Below are 23,437 nucleotides of genomic sequence, written 5' to 3' on the forward strand. Positions count from 1 at the left end.
TAGGGCACGGGAACTGTGGTGCACAAAGGTTGTGGTGAACCCAGTCAGGAAGAAAGGAAAGGTGTATAAAAGGTTCAGAGAGCTAGGAGATGGTAAGGATCTAGAGGAGTATAAGGCTTGTAGAAAGGAGCTTAAAAAGGAAATTAGGAGAGCCAGAAGGGGTCATGAGAAGGCCTTGGTGGGTAGGATTAAGGAGAATCCCAAGGCCTTCGACAAATATGTAAAAAGTAAAAGGATGAGAAGAGAAGGGATAGGACCTGTAAAAGGTGAAGGGGGAAAAGTCTGTGTGGAACCGGAAGAAATGGCAGAGGTGTTTAATGAGTACTTTGCCTCGGTATTCACGGCGGAAAGTGATCTGGGAGGTTGTACTACAGGTTTGCGGCAGACTGAAAAGATTGAGTATGTGGATGTTAAGGAAGAGGATGTGTTAGAACTCTTAAACTCTATCAAGATAGACAAGTCACCGGGACCGGATGGGATGTACCCCAGGTTACTGTGGGAGGTGAGGGAAGTGATTGCAGAGCCCCTGGCGATGATCTTTGCATCGTCGATGGAGACAGGGGAGGTTCCGGAGGATTGGAGGATTGCAGATGTGGTTCCTGTTTTCAAGAAAGGGAACAGGGATAGCCCGGGAAATTACCGACCGGTGAGTCTGACCTCAGTGGTTGGTAAGCTGATGGAGAGGCTTCTGAGGGACAAGATTTATGAGCATTTGGAAAAGTTTAGAATGATCAGAAATAGTCAACATAGTTTTGTCAAGGGCAGATCGTGCCTTACGAGCCTAGTTGAGTTCTTTGAGAATGTGACTGAGCACATTGACGAAGGAAGAGCGGTAGACGTGGTTTACATGGACTTCAGCAAGGCATTTGATAAGGTTCCCCATGCAAGACTTCTTGAGAAGGTGAGAGGGCATGGGATCCAGGGGGCTTTGGCCTTGTGGATCCAGAACTGGCTTGCCTGCAGAAGGCAGAGAGTGGTTGTGGATGGGTCTTTTTCTGCATGGAGGTCTGTCACCAGTGGAGTGCCCCAGGGATCTGTTCTAGGACCCTTGCTGTTTGTCATTTTCATAAATGACCTGGATGAGGAAGTGGAGGGATGGGTTAGCAAGTTCGCAGACAATACGAAGGTTGGTGGTGTTGTGGATGGTCTGGAGGGATGTCAGAAGTTGCAGCGGGACATAGATAGGATGCAAGACTGGGCGGAGAAGTGGCAGATGGACTTCAACGCAGATAAATGTGTAGTGGTCCATTTTGGCAGGACCAATGGGATGAAGGAATACAATATCAAGGGTAGGAGTCTTAGCTGTGTTGAAGAGCAGAGGGATCTTGGGGTCCGGGTCCATAGGACTCTTAAATCGGCCTCGCAGGTGGAGGATATGGTCAAGAAGGCGTATGGCGTGCTGGCCTTCATTAATCGAGGGATTGAGTTTAGGAGTCGGGAGGTAATGCTGCAACTTTATAAGACCCTTGTCAGACCCCACTTGGAGTACTGTGTGCAGTTCTGGTCGCCTCACTATAGGAAGGATGTGGAAGCTATTGAAAGGGTGCAGAGGAGATTTACAAGGATGTTGCCTGGATTGGGAGGCATGCCTTATGAAGATAGGTTGAGGGAGCTGGGACTCTTCTCCCTGGAGAGATGAAGGTTGAGAGGCGACCTGATAGAGGTTTATAAGATGTTGAGAGGAATAGATAGGGTGGATTCTCAGAGGCTATTTCCCAGGGCTGAAATGGTCGCTACGAGAGGACACAGATTTAAGGTGCAGGGAAGCAAGTACAGAGGAGATGTTAGGGGTACGTTTTTCACTCAGAGGGTGGTGAGTGAATGGAATCGGCTGCCGTCGGTGGTGGTAGAGGCGAACTCGCTGGGGTCTTTTAAAAGACTTCTGGATGAGTATATGGGATCTAATGGGATTGAGGGTTATAGATAGGTCTATGGCTTAGTAGGTATAGAAGTGATTGGCGCAACTACTGGACCGAAGGGCCTGTTTGTACTGTGTGTTCTATGTTCTATGTTAACAGCAAAACTCACATCATATTCCTACTTCTCTTCAGTTCCGAAGAAGAGTCACACTGGACTTGAAACGTTCACTCTGTTCCTCTCTTCACAGATGCTGCCAGACTTGCTGTGCTTTTCTTGTACTCTCTGCTTTTACTTCAAGGAGTCCACTTCTGTTCCTCTGCTCCTGAGGATGAAATAGTTAAATGGGGGCACCGGTTTATCCTGTTCAGGTCTGCATTAAGCAACGAGACTCACATTTATACAATACCTTCACAACATCCCATAGAGCTACATAGCCGCTGACCTTGCGGGATCCACAGCCAGTATTCACGAAAACATTCAGAAGACAATGCACAAAATTGTGGAGGACATAGATGGGGTAGATAAGGTAACACATTCCCCCTTTGTACAGGGGTCTATAACCAGGGGCCAAAAAATTAAGGTAGGGAGAATGGGATTTAGAGGAGATTTGACTGAAACCTTTTTCACCCAGAGGGTGGTGTGAATCTGTCTAAACGTGTGGCAGAGGCAGGAAGCTTCACAACATTTAACAAGCACTTGAAACATCATGGCATACAAGACCAAGCACTCAGGAATGTAATCAGGTCAGGTGCTTGATGGCCAGCACAGAGAAAATGGTCTGAAGGGCCTCTTTCTGGGCTATTTGACTCTATGACAGCTTCCCCATGGGCATCCTTCTATCTCTGAAACAGACCAGGTTTTATTGCTGCTTGTGGAGTCGTGCAGTACCAAATTCGGTCACTCGTGAAAGATCGGCCATGAGCTGTTGAGGCCTGAGTGGTTTTGCATCGAACTTGATGTGACTCCTGTGCTTGCTGTCAGTTAGTGTAAAATTTAAACGGCAAAGGCTGGAAATATTACGCAGGTCAGGCTGCATTTGTGGGGAAAGAAGCAGAGTTAATATTTCAGGTGGGTGGCCTGTCATCAGAATCAGAGAAGGGTACAGAGATGTAATCCAAAATCCTAGAACGGTGAGGGGATATTAAACACCTGGAGCTCTTTTCTCTCAGTAAGAGAAGGCATTAAAAGTGACTTAATGGAGGTCATTAAAACTACAAACTGGCTCTATAGCCTGGATGGAGCGATGGTGACACAGTGCTAACGTCATTAGACTGATAACCCAGAGGCCCAGGCTAACGTTCTAGTGACATGGGTGCAAATCCCACCATAACTGCTGGTGGAATTTAAATTCAATTAATAAATTTAAAATTACTATCAGTGAATGTTGTAGAAACTCATCTGGTTCACTCATGTCCTTCGGGGCGAGAAATCTGCCATCCTTATCCAATCTGTCCTACATGTGACTCAGAGGGTGTTTGACTCTTAGTTGCACTCTGACCTGACCTAACAAAGCAATCAGTTGATGGACAAGAACTAAGGGGCTATCAATTTAATAAATCCAATAGGGAATTCAGGAGAAGCCTCGACCAGGGAGTGGTAAAAATGTGGAACTCGCTAATGCAGCGAGTGGCTGAGATGAGTAGTCACAATATACTTAAGGGGAAGCTGGATAAGCACACGAGGGAAGAAGGAACAAGAGGATATGATGCTGTGGTGATAGGAAGAGGGGATAGGAGGAGGCTCGTCTGGAGTTCAAACATCACCATTGACTAGTTGGGCCTGTTTCTGTGGTATAAGAACTTTGTAAAGACAGAGATGAATTTGGATGGGGGAGGGCTCTGTGAAAGGAAGGAGTGATTAACAGACAGAAAGGATGCAGAGTGAAAAGTTCATGACGATTGGGCAATTAAAAAATAATAATCAGGATTCATGGAGGATAGATGCAACACGAGAGGCATTGGTGATGGAGGTCAGCAAGAGAGAATCCAGGGTTCCACAAAAGGAGGCAGGAGAGCCCCAAGAAGCAGTCTCAGAAGTGAGTGGCAGCAGGGTGTTAATGGTAGAACCCTGTTATAAAGAAGTGCATGCTTGTAAGTGAGGGCAGCTGTTACGAGCTGGAAAAAGTTAGAGAATTATTCTTAAATGCTGAAGGACAGGATTACACCGGTGCAGCAGGGAGGAAAAGGTGAATCTCTGCTGTTGAGAATAAATTTATGTTAAGGAAAAGACCTGGCTCCAGATTTGTCCTTTACTCAACGTATGAATAAGACTTTAACACCAGGGGACCAGTGAAGTTGACTCCTGGAGTCTGGACCCAAAACACTGGCAGCGATGCAGCAAGAAGATTAACGATCTCACGTGGGCGGTCAAGGTCAACGAAAATTTCTCCATGCAACCTCTCTGACTGACTGCCCAAGTAACATCTCTCACACTGCTCACTGTACAACAGCCTTATGACTCACTCAGCAGCACTATTACCCCTCCCACCTGGCTCAGAAGTCTCTCACAACCAATATTGCCTCCAACTACTTACAGGTAATTCCACTGTGGCAGGTACTTCACCCAAACGAAGTGCAAAAGAATCATTGACATCCTGCTCTCGACTCCTAGGACAAGGCGGAAGAAGCAATTTAAAGAGATTCCTGTCAGTAATGGATAATTTGAGTGATGAGGAATCACTGGTCAGGCTGGGGTTGTTTTCCTTGGCTAAGTAGAGATTTAACTGAGGTGAATAAAATGATGCAGGGCCTAGAGAGAGTGGACTGGAAGGACAAATTTCCCTCACCAGGGAGGCCAATAACTGGGTCCATTGATGAAAGAAATTGGTGGCAGGATTAAAGAGGAATGGAGGAAGTAAATTCTGGACTTCTGAAAGACATTTGACAAGGCGCCACACAAAAGTTTACTACACAACATTCAATCTCATGTGGGATGGGGTGTCATGTTGGCATGATCAGATTGGCTAACACACAAAGAAAGGGAGTCAGGATAAATGGGTCATTTTCAACATAAAATAAACTTTAGTTGATGATACAAAGAACAACAAAGAACAACCCAGCACGGGAAACAGGCCCTTCGGCCCAACAAGCCCGCGCCGCCGCATCACCCTACACCTATTCTTCCCTGCGTATCTACAAATAGAACCCCTGACTTAGCCAGATTCAGGGGAGAATAGTGTCAATTTGGTAAAACCAATCAGCCTAAGAGTACATCTTTGGGGTGTGGGAGGAAACCGGAGCGCCTGGAGGAAACCCACGCATCCACAGGGAGAATGCACAAACTCCCACAGACACAGGCCCAAATCCATGTATCTGCACAGCTAGCAGTGCTAGTCACCGAGCTGTTGCGGCGCCCGTCTACCGGTCCAGGATCAAGCACACACACCGACACGAAGTACTAGGCCACTCCCGGAACCTCCAAGAGCAGCCCACGCACGACCCACCATGTGCATACCCCTCGTTTGACAACGAGGTGGACCTCCACCTGAGGAATAAAAAGACAAAAACGTTAATCACAAGCCTGCCTTTCCGGTGTCTCCCGAGGTTCTAACCCTTATTTAATAACCCCTACCATAACCCTCCATCCTCGTCTCACTCATGTGCCTATCTAACTGAACCTTAAACGAGTCCAACGTTCCCGCCTCCACCACCCTACTCGGTAGCGCGTTCCATACCCCCACAACTCTCTGCGTAAAGAACCTTCCTCTCATATCCAAATTATACCTCTCCCCCCTCACCCTTAAATCATGTCCTCTTGTATTTGTAACCAATCTAGTCTCATTATTGACTCTGTCTATTCCCTTCAGTATGTTATATACCTCTATCATGTCCCCCCTCAATCTCCGTCTTTCCAAGGAGAACAGTCCCAGTTTCTCCAACCTTTCCTCGTAACCCAGCCCCTCCATGCCAGGCAACATCCTGGTAAACCTCCTCTGCACCCTTTCCAGAGACTCCATGTCCTTCCGGTAGTAAGGTGACCAGAACTGGACACAGTACTCCAAATGCGGTCTAACCAACATTCTATACAACTGAAGCATTAGACGGCAGCTTTTAAACTCTATACCCCTTCCTATAAAGGCTAGCATTCCATAAGCCTTCCGGACAACATTCTCCACTTGTGTCGCAACCTTCATGGATTTGTGAACCTGCACTCCCAGGTCCCTCTGTGTTTCTATACTCCTAATTTGTCTACCTTTAATCACATAGCTCCTCTCTACATTATTCCTTCCAAAATGCATCACCTCGCATTTGTCAGGATTAAATTCCATCTGCCACCTATCTGCCCAATGCACCAACCTATCTATATCCTGTTGTATCACCTCACAATCCACTTCGGTACCCGCCAACCCTGCCATCTTGGTGTCATCAGCAAACTTGCTGATCACACCACCTACGCTCTCTTCCAAGTCATTTATGTAGACTACAAAGAGGAGAGGTCCCAGTACTGAGCCCTGCGGCACACCACTGGTCACTGGCCTCCAGCCGGACAAAGTCCCCTCCACCACTACCCTCTGTCTCCTATTACCCAGCCAGTTCTCAATCCACCTAGCTACCTGACCTCGTATCCCATGCGCCTTAACCTTTTCTACCAGCCTACCATGAGGGACTTTGTCAAACGCCTTACTGAAATCCATATAGATGGCATCAACGGCTCTCCCATCGTCAACCGTTTTTGTCACCTCCTCAAAGAATTCCACCAGATTCGTAAGGCAAGACCTCCCTCTAACAAAGCCACGTTGCGAATCCCCAATCAGACCGCAACGCTCCAAATGCTCATACATCCTACCCCTAAGTACATTTTCCATTAATTTCCCTACCACTGATGTCAAACTCACCGGCCTATAATTTCCAGGGTTATCCCTACTACCTTTTTTGAACAGCGGTACCACATTTGCTACCCTCCAGTCTTCTGGGACCTCACCTGTGTCCAAAGAAGAGACAAAGATTTGTGCCAGAGGCCCAGCAATTTCATCTTTCACCTCCCTAAGCAGCCTGGGATAAATACCATCAGGCCCCGGAGCTTTATCCGTCCTTACGCTACCTAAAAGCCCTAGCACTTCCTCCCTCGTAATAGATATTTCCTGCAGCTGATCCTCAGCTCCCTCTAACAGACCGCACGATTCCGAACCCCATGATGTCATGGAGGGATCATTGCTGGAGCTTCAACTATTTATGATATTTTAATAATTTGGGTAAAGGGGCCACATGTACTGTAGTCAAATTTGCCATTGATACAAATAGGTAGGAATGCAAGTTCTTAGGAGGATACAAAGTGTCTGCACATGGATACAGACAGATTAATAGACAAAAAATTGGCAGATGGGAGTAAAATGTGGCAAATGTGAGTTTGTCCACTTTAGCAGGAAGAGTAGAAAAACAACATTATGAAAAATATGTGAGAAAGTACATCGCTGTGATACAGGGGGTTCTGAGTGGCCTTGGACTGGAATCATGCTGGAACAGCATGAAATTAGGAAGGCAAATCCCTTTGTTGCTAGGCAAATGGAATATAGAATCATGTTAGTCCTGCTACAGTAGTACAGGCATTGGTGAGACTATAGAGTACTGTGTACTGTTCTGATCTCCTTACTCTGAGGGATAGACTTGGACACAATTCAAAGAATGTTCAATAAGTCTATCCCTGGGATGAAGGTTTGGGCTTCTGAGGAAAAGCTGAGCAGGTTGGGTCTTTATTCATTGGCGTTTAGAAGAATGAAAGGTGATCTTACTGAAAAATATAATATTCTGAGGGAGATCAACATGCCAGGATTTGTCCTTTGTGGAGAAGAACTGGGGAGCACATTTGAGGGGGCCAACATTTAAGACTGAGGTGGGGAGGAATGCCTTCTCTGAGGATCATTAGTCTACAGGATTCTCTTCCCAAAGCGCGGTGGAGGCAAGGTCATTGAAGACATTCGAGGCTGAGTTCAATAGATGTCTCATTTACAAAGAAGCAAACAACAAAGTGGAGTTGAGACAACTACCAATCAAACATTAATGGTGATGCAAGCTGAAAGGCTGGCTCCTGCTCCAAAGTCATACATTCCTGACTGAATGCAATACTCTTGAGTTTAATTTAACAAAAGTGTGACGCATTGTCAATGTTTTTTTCCTTTTGGGTAGTTCCCCTCCTTTTGGGGATTGCCCCTTTCATTTTGTCCCTCAGTTAATTTGATTTAGTTTAATTGGATGGTCAAAAAGACTGACTTTCATCTACGTGTGTGGGAATGGTTGAGAAACAGGATCGCTCATTGGTTGCACTCATTGGGATGGAGAGAGAAAGTGAAAATATTCCAATTTAAATCACAGAAAAAATACGAAAGTATCGGCTCAAAATCTGGTACAAACCAGCCCAGCGCCTTCAAAATGGCTGCCACGGTCAGCATCACGTGACTTGCGGGCCAAGCAGCTGCTGCCTTACAAAGGGGCCCGGGACTGAGCTGTCAATCACTCTCTGCCTGCCATGGAGACAAATGGAAGGGGCGGAGTCTCATTCGTATGGTGTCTTAAACAGGGCGATACGGAAATAGGTTACGTCAGCAAGTAGGCGAAGCCCGAGTTTAGTGACATCTGGAAAGGGCGATGGCTTCTTGGCGTGACGTCAAATGTAGGCGGTGCCCAAATGGGGAGAACGTGATGACGATTCACGCGCCGGATGTGCCCTCCCTCCGCCGGACCGGAAGTGGTTGTGGAAGGCTGGAGCCTCGAGAGGTTGAGGGTAATGAATGGTCTGGGGTGGATGTAGCGAGGCTGGGATTGTTCTCCTCAGAGCAGAAAAGGGTGAAGGTGAGGTGATTCAGGCTGAGTGTTAGAGGGACCTCATTTACTTGTGCCTGGGCTGCTCCCTCAGGTGGATGTGAAAAAACTGTGTGGATTCGGGGGGGGTTGGTGGTGTTCAGTTCTCTGGAATCCGGCCGCCCCCCCCCCTCCCCCCACAACATCAAACACAAGTAAAGAATGGGATGGCTCTCTTCAGGAGTGCTGGATGTCTCGCTGCCATCAAAATGCTTTTTTTTCATTCAAAGCCCCTTCATCGTTATAATGTTGAAGCCAATTTGTGCATAACAAGACCCCACAGACAGCATTTTCACAATGGCCAGAGAATCTGTGTTTTTGTTGTGTAAGGTTGATTGAGGGACAGTGTTTTGAGTAGGACACCTGGGTAACTCATGGTCACTATTTTACGTCAAGATGGGAGCGGGCAACTTCTGGTTTAATGTCTCACCTGAAAAGTGGTACCCTCCAATGAGAATGGTGCTTTCTTCATCCACTGACACCACTGGTTTGCAACGTAGAGTTGTCAAGTAGAGTCCCAGCCCATATGGTCCTGACGAAAGTTCACTTGCCCAGTAAGCCACATAAATTGTGCCTCAATCAACAATACGAAAAATGCAATTAACAGCAGACAATCTCCACGTAGCAATTTGATTACTGTTTATGGCATTGATTTGGTTTATTATTATCGCATGTATTATATACAGTGAAAAGTATTGTTTCTTGCATTATACGAATGAAGCATTCCATTCATGGAGAAGGAAAGGATAGAGAATGTTGTGTTACTGTCATAGCTGGGCTGTAGAATAAGGTCAACTTTGTGTGAGGTAGGTCCATTCATAAATCTGATGACAGCAAGGAAAAAGTTGCTCTTGAGTCAGTTGGTACGTGCCCTTAGATTTTTGTATCTCTTTCTTGATGGAAGAAGTTGGAAGAAAGCATGTCTGGGGTGCTTGGGGTCATTAATTATGCTGGCTGTTTTTCAGAGGCAGTAGGAAATATAGACAGAGTCAGTGGATGGGAGGCTGTCTTGTGTGATGGATTGGGCTGCATTCACAACTTATTGTAGTTTCTTATGTTTCTTGGACAGAGCAGGAGCCATACCAAGCTGTGAAACAACCAAAAAGAATGCTTTCTATGGTACATCTGTGAAAATTGGTGAGAGTCGTAGCTGACATGCCAAATTTACTTCATCTTCTGAGAAAGTAAAGGCATTGGTGGGCTTTCTTAACTATAGTGTCAGCATGGGGAGACCAGGACAGGTTGTGGGTAATCTGAACACCTAAAACTTGAAGCTCTTGACCATTTCTACTTCCCTATTAATGTAGACAGGGGCATGTTCTCCATTACACTTTTTGAAATTGATGATTATCTCCTTCATTTTGTTGACATTGAGGGAGAGATTATTGTTGTTGCACCATTCTTTAACTCGTTCCTGTACTCTGTCTCATTATTATTTGAGATCCAACCCTTTATGATGATGTCAGTAGCAACTTGAAAATCAAGTTGGAGGGGAATTTGGCCACACAGTTAAAGGTGCGTAGTGTATAATAGGGGGCTGAGGCCACAGCCTTGCAGGGCACTGGTGTTATGGATGATCATGGAGGTAGTGTGGTTGCCTATCTTTACTGATTGTGCTCTGTGGGTTAGGAAATTCAGGATCCGGTTAGAGGGGAGAGCTGAAGCTCAGGCCATGGAATTTGGAGATATGTTTCATAGGAATAATGGCATTGAAGGCTGAACTGTAATCAATAAATAGGAATCTGATATAGGTGTCTTTGTCATCTATGTGTTCCAGGGTTGAGTGCAGGGCCAGTTGAAGCAATAATTTATGTAGTGGATTTAACATGATGAGAAATCCCAAGGCTCTTCACTGCAGTGTTACAAACACAGCATCATACCAAATCACAAGAAGATTTTGATTTATTATTGTCACATGTATTAACATGCAGTGAAAAGTATTGTTTCTTGCGTGCAATACAGACAAAACATACCATTCATAGAGAAGGAAACGAGAGACTGCAGAATGTAGTGTTACAGTCATAGCTAGCATGTTGCGAAAGATCAACTTAATGCAAGGTAAGTCCATTCAAAAGTCTGACAGCAGCAGGGAAGAAGCTGTTCTTGAGTTGTTTGGTACATGACCTCAGACTTTTGTATCTTTTTCCAGATGGAAGAAGGTGGAAGAGAGAATGCCTGGGGTTGTGTGGGGTCCATAATTATGCTGGCTGCTTTGCAAGGCAGCAGGAATTGTAGACAGTCAGTGGATGGGAGGCTGGTTTGTCTGATGGATTGGGCTACATTCAAGACCTTTTGTAGTTTGTTGCGATCTTGGACAGAACAGGAGCCATACCCAGCAGTGATACAACCAGAAAGGATGCTTTTTATAGTGCACCTGTAAATGTTGGTGAGAATTGTAGCTGACATGCTAAATTTCCTTAGTCTTCTGAGAAAGCAGTTGATGGGCTTTCTTAACTACAGTGTTGGCATATGGTGACCAGAACAGGTTGTTGGTGATCTGGACACCTAAAAACCTGAAGTTCTCTACCCTTTATAATCGTCCCCATTGATGTAGAGTGGTGGAGAAGAGATTCATAATGCATGATCTTAGTGATGGCATTTCATTGATCAGAACATTGAATACTGGAGTTGGGACTTCTTGTTGAAGGTGTATAAGACATTGGTAAGGCCACACTTGGAATACTGTGTGTAGTTCAGGTCATCCTATTATAGAAAGAATATTATTAACTTAGAAAGAGTGCAGAAATGCTACCAGGTCTTGATGGTTTGAGTTATAAGGAGAGGCTGGATAGGCTGGGAATTTTTCCCTGGAGTGTAGGATGTTTAGGGGTGATATTATTGAGGTCTATAGAATAATGAGGGGCATAGATAAAATAAATAGTCAACATATTTTCCCAAAGGTGGGGGTGGGGGGATCTAAAACTAGAGGACACAGGTTTAAGGTGAGAAGGGAAAGATACAGAAGAGTCCAGAGGGGCAATTTTTTTCTCACAGGTGGTGATGAGTGTCTGAAACAAGCTGCCAGTGGTAGTAATAGAGACAGGTACAATTTTGTCTTTTAAAAAGCATTTAGACAGTCACATGGGTAAGATGGTTATAGAGGGATATGGGCCAAATGCAGGCAATTGGGACTAGCTTTGTGGTTTAAAAAAAAAGGTGGCAAGAACAAGTTGGGCTGAAGAGTCTGTTTACATCCTGTGAGCCTCTTACGACTGAGACAATGGAGAAATTTGTAAAGAAGGATCAAAATATTGAAGTCAAGACGTTGCTTAATCAGGATCCAGTGTCCATCAATGAACCCAGGAACTGAGAGGAAAATGGGACTTGCTGCAAGTTATGACATGGGGCAATTTTGGATGATCTCAAGATAAAATGCGGGAGACCAGCTAGGAGCATGTTAATCATCAAATCTAGAGTTAATGAAGTGTGGATGAGGGCCTCAACAGCAATGACCTGAGACAGGGAAGAAATTGATGTGGAGCTGGAAGTAGACGTTCTTAGTGATGGCATGAACGTGTAACTGGAAGCTCACCTTGGGATCAAATGTGATACCAAAGTTGCAAAAACACTCTCTGAATCTCACTGTTAGCAGGGAGAGAGATGGAGAAGTTTTAACTAAAGGACTTAATTGATTGCGAAATTCTTTGAAAGATTCAGAGATCGTGCAAGACATTATAGATAGGAAGGGATTGCTCGGATCCCTCGAGCAATGACAGCATGATTGTCTGTATTTGCAAGGGCGCCTCTCTGTTTCACTGCCCACTCCCTGATTTTTGATTGAGCTGCATTTCCACATGCTTGACCTGTCTGTGTGTGTCTGCCTCTCTCTCTCCCACACACACACGTTGTCTGTTTGTTCAGTTGGCACAAGTTTGATCTCTCTGTACTGTGTTTACTCACTATTTTGTTCTGTTTTGTCTATCCTACCCATTTACGCTCTCCCACTCTCCTTAAGCCTTAATGTGCCCATTCTAGTTGGCTGTCCTGCATTTGTCCTCACTTCCCCTGTCCCGCTTCCTGCAACCCGTGCTTCCCCTCTACCATCCTCTCTCCTCTGCTGCTCATTCCCTAATCCTCTCTTCTCCCCCTCTTTGCCCCTCGTCCTCCCCCCCGCCCCCATTCTCTCTAGCCCCTCACTCCCTCTGTTTTAATCTCCTTTCTTCCCACAGTTGGCACAAGCTGAATCGCTGATGCGATGGTGGACAACCGTTTTGCCACGGCGCTGGTGATCGGCAGTGTCCTGGCACTGATCTCGGCAGTGTACATCGCTGCGGCCATAGGAACCGATCACTGGTATGAGTACCGGAGCCCGTTTAGCTTCTCCGAGACAAATGATACCAACCTGCACTTCACAAATCCACCCAGTGAGGAGTTTAAGAGTGAGGACAGTGATGAGTATATGTACTCCCGTGCACTCTACAAGTACAATGGCACCATTGGCCTGTGGAGGAGATGTATCAGCCTCCCCGAGGAGGGGTACTGGTTCAAACCCCCACCGCAAGGTTTGTACATACTTTCAACTTTCTCTGCCTACACCTCTCTGATACAGAGTCATTCCTTCTGTCTCACTCTGTCACACTGTGCAACTGTATGCAATTTACTGGGACAACTGTCAACGCCTCACTCCTGGGAGGAGCATGTTCATCCTCCTTCCAGGAGCACAGCCTGGTTCTGCCCCTGACCACCCAAGGGGCTTCAATGGGCTCTGGTCCTTTTGGTGGGGACCATGTGTGATCTTCACCAGTGTAGAGGTCAGAAAGTTGAGTGAGCTTGGATTACTACTCACTAATAACATTAAAATGAGGTAATTGCAAGGCTGATTGCACTGGCCAAACTGAGCCGGCAATATTGGGAGAGACGAGAAATCGGGCATGAACCAATTGTTCGCCTTTCGCTCATGTTCCCTATCCCACTGCGCACAGCAGATGGAAAAATCCTGCCTGTCTAATTCTGACAGAGTGGGAGAGACTGATTGTAGGACTGTAGCTTGAGGTAAGAGCGTCAGCCATGATCCAGCTGAGTGGCCTCCTCATGCACCTATTTTTTATCTTACTACTTTCTGACTGAAGGATTTGATTCCAATAACACCTTAAAGCACTGGGATTATTTGTCTTCCAAACTTCCGGCAGCCTTCCTGTAAACCCAGGGAATTGAATTGTGATGATCAGAACCTCCACAGTTTCTTCCCTTTCTCCTAATGGTATCCAAGGCCAAAATATGTTCAGCCACTTCTTCAATGACTTTCCTCCCATCAAAAGGTCAGAAGAAGGGATGTTCAGCACCATTCTCAGATACTGATGCAGTCTATGTCCAAATGCAGCAAAACCTGATAAATATCCAGACTTGGGCTGACAACTAACATTCCCACCACACAATTGCCAGGCAAAGACCATCTCCAGCAGGAGATCATCCATCCACTGCCCGTTGACATTCAATGGCATTGCCATCGCTGAATCCTGGGGATTACTGTTGACTAGGAACTGAATTGGATGAGCCACATAAATACTGTGGGTACAAGTACAGGTCAAAAACTAGGAATCCTGTGGTAAGTAACTTGCCTCCTGACTCATCAAAGCTCGTCAGAGAATCCCATAGAATCCATACAGCACAGAATGAGGCTATACATCCCATAGAATCTACATTGACTCTCCAAAAGAGCATGTTGCTCAAGACCAGCTCTGTGCCTTATCACTGGAGCCCCACATTTTTACAATGGCCAATCCAACTAACCTAACTTTGGACTGTAGGAGAAAACTGGAGCACCCAAAGGAAACGCACACAGGCACATAGAAAACGTATAAACTCCACACAGACAGTAACCCAGAGCCGGAATGAAACCTGGCACTGAGGCAATATTACTAACCATTGTGTCACCATGCCAACGCCTTCTACAAGGCACAAGTCAGCAATGTGATGAAGTATTCTTGAAGAGTGCAGCCCCAGTAGCACTCAGGAAGCACGACACCATCCAGGACAAATCAGCCCATTTAATAGATACACTTTCCACAAAGATTCACTCTCTGCATCACTAATGTTCAGTAGTATCAGTGTGCACCATCTAAATATACTAGAACTCACTCTTTGGGCAACACCTACTAAATTCATGGCCATGATCACCTTGGAGGACAAGAGCAGCAGCCACATGGGAACACCACCACCTGCAAGTTTCCCTCCGAATCACTCAGCTGACTTGGCGTTGTATTGGCCATTCCTTCACTTTCGCTGGGTCAAAATCCAAAACTCCCTCCCTTACAGCACTGTTTGTACCGCATGGACTGCAACAGTTCAAGAAGGTGGTTCACCACCTTCTTGAGGGCAGTTAAAGATAGGCAATAAATGCTGGCGTAGCCAGCGGCACCCACCTCGTGTGAACGAAAAATCTGTCCGTGTTCCCCTGGGAGCATTGTACTGGGTTAGATAGTAAGGACTGTGCGACTGCTGCATTGTTTTGGGGTCAGTACTGTGGTAGCAAGGCATTGATGGAGGGTGAGTAATGAGGGTGTGCTGCACAGTTGGAAGGCCAATATTGAGGGAATACAGTGGTTCAAGAAGACAGCTCTCCCCCATCTTCGCAAGGACAATTAGGGATGGGTAAAAATTGCTGGCCAGCCAGCAATGCCCACATCCCATAAAAGAATGAAAACCTAGAACATATTTCATGTGGACTAGGTGATTTCGCGATTTTTTTTTTCAGAGTCTATCTCTTTAATACTTCCTTTTTCTAGAATGCTTGTTTTATCTGAGATTCCTTAATATCTACAATGCCACCACTGGCCTTACCTCTTTGCCTCCTTCCCTTTTCTCCCTCTCTCTTAGGAATGCAGTCTGAATTGTTGATTGGATTTTCCCTACATTGTGTTTCAGATGTAAAACAGGAGACATTGTGTGTCAGCTTCTCTTTACAAGACCAGTTCACACCTAAGTACGCACAGATCGGAAATCACAACAGTGGAGTTGATTACGTGAGAACCTGTGAGTTTGCTTTGCTGTTTGTCCATGTGTTGTGTGCAAGATATAGTTTGTTCTGAGTGTTTCTCTTTTGCCCTCCCCCCTCCCTGCCCTGATATCCAAAAGTATCATGGAGAAACTCCCATCCCAACCTGTCACACAACATTGACACTCTGATGTGCCCAGCGCAGCAGAGCGACATTGCCCAGCCCCTCAAGCGTGTTCATAGAATCCCTACAGTGCAGAAGGAGGTCATTTGGCCCATACATCTGCACCAACAACGATCCCACCAAGGCCACATCCCTGTAACCCTACAGAGTATTGACTCTGCTAGTCTCCTCCGACACTAAGGGGCAATTTAGCATGGTCAATCAACTTGACCTGCGCATCTTTGCATATGGGAGGAAGTCGCCATACCCAGAGAAAACACACAGACATGGGGAGAATGTACAAACTCAACACAGTCAGTCACCCGAGGCTGGAATCTAACTTGGGTGCCTGGCACTGTGAAGCAGCAGTACTAACCACTGTGCCACAATGCCACCCTTGCCCAAGAACAGGAAAAGGCCATTCAGCCCTTCGAGACTGTTGCACTGTAACAAAAGGAGGCCAATCAGCTCCTTGAGCCTGTTACACAGGAAGCAGGAGGCCCTTCTCCCTGGACAACATCAAAGTGCTCATAAGAACATAAGAAATAGGAGCAGGAGTAGGCCATCTAGCCCCTCGAGCCTGCCCGCCATTCAGTAAGATCACGGCTGATCTGTCGTGTCTCAGTTCCGCATTCCCGCCCTCTCCCCATAACCCTTAATCCCCTTGCCTATCAAAAACCTATCAACCCGTGTCTTAAAAATATTTAGCGAGGCAGCCTCCACCACTTCAACGGGCAGAGAATTCCAGAGATTCACCACCCTTTGAGTGAGGAAGTTCCTCCTCAACTCTGTTCTAAACCCCCCCCCCCCCCCTTTATCTTGAGGCTGTGCCCTCTAGTCCTACTGTCCTTTCTGAGCAGGAAGAGCCTCTCCACCTCTATCCTATCCATCCCATTCATCATCTTATATGTCTCAATGAGATCTCCCCTCATTCTTCTAAACTCTAATGAGTACAAGCCTAGTTTATTCAGCCTCTCCTCATAGCTCAACTCCGGTATCAGCCTAGTAAACCTCCTCTGCACTCCCTCCAAGGCCAAAATATCCTTGCGTAAGTGCGGTGACCAAAACTGCACACAGTATTCCAGCTGCGGCAAGACCTCCCTACTTTTATATTCAATCCCCCTCGCTATAAAGGTCAACATTCCATTCACCTTTTTGATCACCTGCTGCACCTGCAGACTGGGTTTTTGTGACTCGTGCACAAGGACCCCGAGGTCCCTCTGCACCGTCGCCTGCTACAGTTTTTCACCATGTAAGAAATAGTCCTTCCTACCATTATTCCTACCAAAGTGGACAACCTCACATTTGCCAACATTAAATTCCATTTGCCATTTCCTGGCCCATTCGCCCAGCCTATCTAGATCTTTCTGCAGACCCTCCACACCCTCCGCACAATTTGCCGTTCCACCAATCTTGGTGTCATCAGCAAATTTCGACACCATACACTCAGTTCCCTCCTCCAGATCATCTATTTAAATGGTGAATAGCTGAGGCCCCAGCACCGACCCCTGGGGCACTCCACTAGTCACGAACCGCCAATCCAAATAGCACCCATTGACCACCACTCTGTGCCTCCATTTGACAGCCAATCCTCTATCCACGCTAACACCCTACCCCCAACTCCATGCCCCCTGACCTTCTGTAATAACCTCTTGTGAGGCACCTTGTCAAACGCCTTCTGAAAATCAAGAAACACCACATCCACCGGCTCTCCTCTATCCACCACCCTAGACACATCCTTATAGAACTCCAATAAATTCGTCAGACACGACTTCCCCTTAACGAAACCGTGCTGCGTCTGCTCTATCAAACAATATGTAATATGTGAGCTGCATATATCTTATTCTACAAATGTTGAGAGATCTTTCTTTCTTTGTCCCTCTCCCACTCTCCTGCTCTCCTCCTCTCTTCACAGACCTGAGTCGCTGTCAGATTTTGCTCCCATTCATCAGCTTAGGGCTGATGTGTTTCGGAGCGTTGATTGGATTGTGTGCATGTTCCTGTCACACCCTCTATCCAGCCATTGGAACTGGAGTGCTACACCTTCTGGCAGGTAAAGTTTAAAGACAGCCTCATCCTCAGTCACAGCCAGCCCCAACGTCTCTGTGCTCCCTTACTACAACTCTCCAATGGTGCTGCAGTCCGAGTGCTGACCCCTGGCGGGGCCCATTTGAAAGAAAATGGACCAGTTATAAGAACACAAGAAATAGCAGCAGGAGTAGGCCATCTAGCCCTTCGAGCCTGCCCCGCTATTGAACAAGATCATGGCTGATCTGAAGTGGATTAGTTCCACTTTCCCGCTTTCTCCCCATAACCCTTAATTCCCTTGTCTATCAGAAATCTATCTACCCGTGACTTAAATATATTCAGCGAGGTAGCCTCCACCACTTCAATGGGCAGAGAATTCCAGAGGTTCACCACCCTTTGAGTGAAGAAGTTCCTCTTCAACTCAGTTCGAAACTGCAACCCCCCCCCCTTATTTTGAGGCTGTGCCCTCTAGTTCTGCTATCCTTCCTAAGCGGGAAGAATCTCTCCACCTCTACCCTATCTAGCCCCTTCATTATCTTGTAAGTCTCTATAAGATCCCCCCCTCAGCCTTCTAAACCCTAACGAGTAGAGACCCAGTCTATTCAATCTCTCTTCGTAGGCTAACCCCCTCATCTCTGGTATCAGCCTGGTGAACCTTCTCTGTACTCCCTCCAGGCCAATATATCCTTTCGCAAATGCGGTGACCAAAACTGCACACAGTACTCCAGTTGCGGCCTCACCAGTGCCCTGTACAGTTGTAGCAAGACCTCCCTGCTTTTATATTCTGTCCCCCTCGCCATAAAGGCCAACATTCCATTCACCTATTTGATCACCTGCTGCACCTGCAGACTGGGTTTTTGTGACTCGTGCACAAGGACCCCCAGGTCCCTCTGCTCTGTAGCACGCTGCAGCTTTTCACCCTTTGAATAATAATCCCTCCTACTATTATTTCTACCAAAGTGGATAATCTCAGATTTGCTAACGTTATACTTCATCTGCCAGGTCCTCGCCCACTCACGCAGCCTATCCAGATCTCCAGTTAGTGACTGGCATCCTGGTTTTGAATGTCTCACCAACCTGCTTGAATTTTTTGAAGAGGTGACAGAGATAATTGATGAGGGAAGGGCAGTGGATCTAGTTTAAATGGACTTTGGTAAGGATTTGACAAGGTTCCACTTGACAGACGTTACAAATCTAAAATCACTTGCGATTTGGGATGGCATGGCTAGATAGATATAGAACTGGCTTGTTCATAGAAGACAGAATAGAAATGGAAGAGTGTTTTCAGAATAGAAATCTGTAGTTTGTGGTCTTCCACACGGATCAATGCTGGGACCTCTGATATAAATGATCTGGAGGAAAATATGGGTGGTCTGATTAAGTTTGCGAATGACATGAAGGTTGGTGGAGTTGCTGATGGTGCCATTGATTTGTCAGAGGATACAACAGGATATAGCTAGACTGGAGATCTGGGCACAGAAATGGCAAATGGAGTTTAATCCTGACAAATGCGAGGTGACTCATTTTGTTACAATCAAATTTATGTGTCAGTTATACTGTAAATGGCAGAACCTTTAGGAACATGAACAAACAGAGGAATCTGGGTATGCAGGTCCACAGTCCACTAAAAGTGGCAATACAGGTGGCCAAGGTAATTAAGAAGGCACTTGACATGAGCCGGGGCACTGAGTACAAGAGTTGGGAAATCATGTTGCAGCCATGTAAAACCTTGGTTAGGCCTCGTTTGGAGTATTGTCATTTCATTACCAGAAGGACGTGGAAGCTTTGGAGACAGTGCAAAGAAGGCTCACCAGGATATCATCTGGTCTCAAGGGTGTTTGCTATGAAGAGAGGTTGAATAAAGTTAGGATTATTTTCCCTGGAAAGACTGGGGCTGAGGGGAGAACTGATAGAAGTCTACAAAATTATGAGAGGCATAGACAGGTAGGATAGTCAGAGGCTTTTTCCAAGGGTGGAAGTGTCAATTACAAGGGGGCACAGGTTCAAGCTGAGAGGGGAAAAGATTAAGTGAGATTTGCGAAGGAAGTTTTTCACACAGAATGCGTGACTGGACACATTGGCAAAGATAGTGGTGGAAGCAGGCACATTAGCAACATTTAAGGCATCTGGATGGGTACCTAAATATGGACCGGGTAAGGAGAGGTTTTTTTGCAGTTTGGTTAGGGCATCATGATCAGCACAAGCTTGGAGGGCCAAAGGGCATGTTCCTGTGCTGCATTTTTCTTTGCTCTTTGTATGAATACTTGGAGAGACCCTTGAAGCCACGACTTTTGGACTTTGATTCAGTTTGTTATATCATACACCAAAAAATAGATTTGTATGAAGAGATTGAACCCACTTGAGAGCAAACCAAACATTCATGATGTTTAATAACCATTAGGTTATGTTGTGCAGAATGGCACCTTCTGATGTTGAAACCAAATCTGAATGTTTGAGGAGGTTGTCTTAATTTATTTGCATGGTATTTTGGTTGGTATATCTGCTGTTGTGACCTTCTCTCTGGTTTTTCCTTTGCCAGGACTCTGCACACTCGCTACTGTAGCCTGTTTTGTTGCCAATGTCGAAATCCTACATGCCAAGACCCAGGACCCGCAGTTGCTTCCAAAGGGAGATTATGGCTGGTCTTTCTGCCTGGCTTGCGTGTCTGCCCCTCTCCAGCTTATGGCTGCTGCCCTCTTTATCTGGGCCGCCAAGACTGACCGGACAGAATACAGCCGGATGAAGTTGTACCGTGTGGCATAGCTGTGATCTGGAAGTCATGCATTCTGCCTTCAACCCATATGGACATGCACATAAATCATGTTTAGAAATCTGTGCTGTAAAGGAGCTGGCTCCTAATCCTTCCCTCCACACTGATCAATCACGAGGGTCTTATCCCAATCCGTTAACCAGAGAACCCCGAGGAAGTTGTTTCATGTTAGTACTGTCTCTCCTGCACTTTCCAGCCTTTCCAGATACGATATTGATAAACAATTCCCCATTTCAGGAATCCCTCTCGCAGCTAAAGGAGATTGCAAAGCACTTTACAGCCAATGAGGTTGTTCATTTGAAATGTGGTGGCTTGTAATAGGTAACCTAGCAGCCAGTCAGTGCGCTGCCAGGTAGAACAAAACAGCAATGTGATGGTGATCATTTTATCTATTGCTTCAGTGATGTTGGTTGTGAGATGAATCATGGACTCCAAGAAGTTCTCCCTGCCCTTATTCTTCAGTCATGGGTGTGGAACTTCCCTGTCCACTTGAGAGAGCAGATGGTTTAAAATCACATCAGAAATACACTGCAGGACTCACTGCTCTCCCTAAAACACCATTATCACTGACCCTCTGATGGTGTAGCAACCCCTCAGAACTGAACCTCCAACAATGCAACACTCCCTCAGTACTGACCTGGTTTCAGTGCAACACTCCCTCAGTACTAACCCAGTTATGTGCAGCATTCCATCTAACAATGTAGCACTGACCCTCTGGCAGTGCAGCACTCCCTCAGCACCGGCAGCGCAGCAGCTCCCTCAGCGGTGCAGCAGCTCCCTCAGCACCGGCACTCCAGTGACGCAGCAGCTCCCTGAGTACTCTCTCCACAACAGTCTGGCAAGCCCTCAGTCCTGACCCACTGCCAGCGCAGTATTTACCCCCTCACAGTGACACAATCCCTCAGCACTGGCTCAATCTGTGGAGTGGGGCTCAAATGCACAAAGTCCTAATTCGGTAACCAGGGAGACAGAGAGTGCAAATTCTCTTCACTGAGCCGTACTGACACAAATTCCTATTATTATGTACTTCTCTTAACAGCATTCTAATGCTGGCCAGCTGAGAAACATTTCATTTTTTTCATCAATGCACTACACTGAAACAATCACTCCCCAATTCCTTTTCCCCTCAGGACTGTGGTGTACTCTTTGTTTTTATATCTCAAAGCCAATTTTTCTCTCCAGTTTAGAATGGGTGTGTTGAATAGAGAAATGGATCATGCGTTAATGTCCCTTTTGGGAATGAGTGTTGGAGGTTGGGGTGGAGTCAGTAATACAGCATATGAATGTTATCGGCAGCTACAATAGAGTGTGTTAGTTTGATATATAGAATCATGGAACTCTGACAGGTTAGTGAGCTCCTTGTGTGTGTCCTAATCAGAGAAATAATAGTATTTAATGACTTGTAATGTGAATATATCTATTTTAATCCTCACTCCTGCCATGCCCTGCAACTTAAGTTATTGAAATAAAAACGGGCATTTATATAATGTCTTTAATGACCTTGGGATATCCCAAAGCACTTGCTGCTAATGAAGTGTATTTTCATTATAAACTGTAGTTGCTTGTAATTTTGGCTGCACAACAGCTAATTTGCACACACCAAGATTCTGCAGAGTATTGAATCGTGTGGTGAGTCCAGTGTGACACTTTATCTAGCGAGTTTGTGTGAACAGGAAGATTCATCATTAACCAGGCTTTTGAGCTGTACCGGGACTGACAGAAGTATCAAGGTGTGAACTGATCTGTGTGAGGAGCCTTAAAACATGAGGAGCCCATTCAGCCCTTCAAGCCTATTTCTCCATTCAGTACAATGGTGGCTGCTCTGTAATCTAACTGCATATCTCTGTCTTTGCCTCCAAAATCCCTTGATCCTTTTAGCTAACTGTAACCTTAAGGATTGTAGGTTTTAAACAAAAAGTAAAGATGTGGTTTACACACACAGGTTCAAAGTAATGCACAAGAAGTTTATTGAAAGGAATGTTCTCTGCACAGAACAGAGTGGAACCTAAAATAGAAGCCTGTGAAGCATCCCAATGACCTGATCATCAAATTATGTGACAGCTCTTAAAGTAATCATGCAATTTCTTAAACATATAGCATTCTTCCTTCCCTATCTGTGGTCATGGCAAAAATGCTATGGTGTTATACATGGGATCAATAATACTCTTGAAACAGTACTACACACGTCGAATCATACACAGTTAGTCAACCGGGGGACACGCATTCCTTTTTGGTTGCGTACAATGTTCTGGAATTTGGCTTTCTTTCCATCTATATGTGTGATACAGAATTTCAGAAGACACTTATTGAAGCCAATTCTGCATCATTCTCATGCAATATAGGAGCTAAGACATCATAGAATTCACAACAGAGAAATTAAAGAACATAAGAAATAGGAGCAGGAGTAGGCCATCTAGCCCTTCGAGCCTGCCCCCCCATTCAATAAGATCATGGCTGATCTGTCGTGGCTCAGTTCCACTTTCCCACCCTCTCCCCATAACCCTTAATCCCCTCTCATCAAAAACCCATCAACCCGCGTCTTAGAAATATTTAGCGAGGCAGCCTCCACCACTTCAACGGGCAGAGAATTCCAGAGATTCACCACCCTTTGAGTGAAGAAGTTCCTCCTCAACTCCGTTCTAAACTGCCCCCCTTTTATCTTGAGGCTGTGCCCTCTAGTCCTACTGTCTTTTTTGAGCGGGAAGAGTCTCTCCACCTCTATCCTATCCATCCCATTCATCATCTTATACGTCTCAATGAGATCTCCCCTCATTCTTCTAAACTCTAACGAGTACAAGCCCAGTTTATTCAGCCTCTCCTCATAGCTCAACCCCCTCAACTCCGGTATCAGCCTAGTAAACTTCCTCTGCACTCCCTCCAAGGCCAAA

General features: G+C 45.8%; 1 protein-coding gene across 5 annotated transcripts; it reads left to right on the forward strand.

Moving 5' to 3' along the window:
• The first annotated feature begins 8,514 nt into the window (after positions 1 to 8,514).
• LOC145354053 (claudin domain-containing protein 1-like) lies at positions 8,515 to 22,068 on the forward strand. 5 transcript variants are annotated; one of them, XM_080205178.1, is made up of 5 exons: positions 8,515 to 8,577; positions 12,824 to 13,156; positions 15,519 to 15,626; positions 17,667 to 17,804; positions 20,319 to 22,068. In XM_080205178.1, exons 2-5 carry the CDS (start codon positions 12,850 to 12,852, stop codon positions 20,540 to 20,542), a joined length of 777 nt encoding a protein of 258 aa, XP_080061304.1. In that variant the 5' UTR covers positions 8,515 to 8,577; positions 12,824 to 12,849; the 3' UTR covers positions 20,543 to 22,068. The 5 variants fall into 5 exon arrangements, with proteins under 5 accessions (XP_080061304.1, XP_080061303.1, XP_080061306.1 ...); XM_080205177.1 differs by having other exon boundaries at positions 8,534 to 8,645; XM_080205180.1 differs by lacking the exon at positions 8,515 to 8,577 and adding an exon at positions 10,693 to 10,712.
• Positions 22,069 to 23,437: the final 1,369 nt, after the last annotated feature.

Source organism: Carcharhinus amblyrhynchos, chromosome 16 (genome assembly GCF_965287045.1).
Source record: "Carcharhinus amblyrhynchos chromosome 16, sCarAmb.v2.hapA, whole genome shotgun sequence".
Classification (NCBI taxonomy): domain Eukaryota; kingdom Metazoa; phylum Chordata; class Chondrichthyes; order Carcharhiniformes; family Carcharhinidae; genus Carcharhinus; species Carcharhinus amblyrhynchos.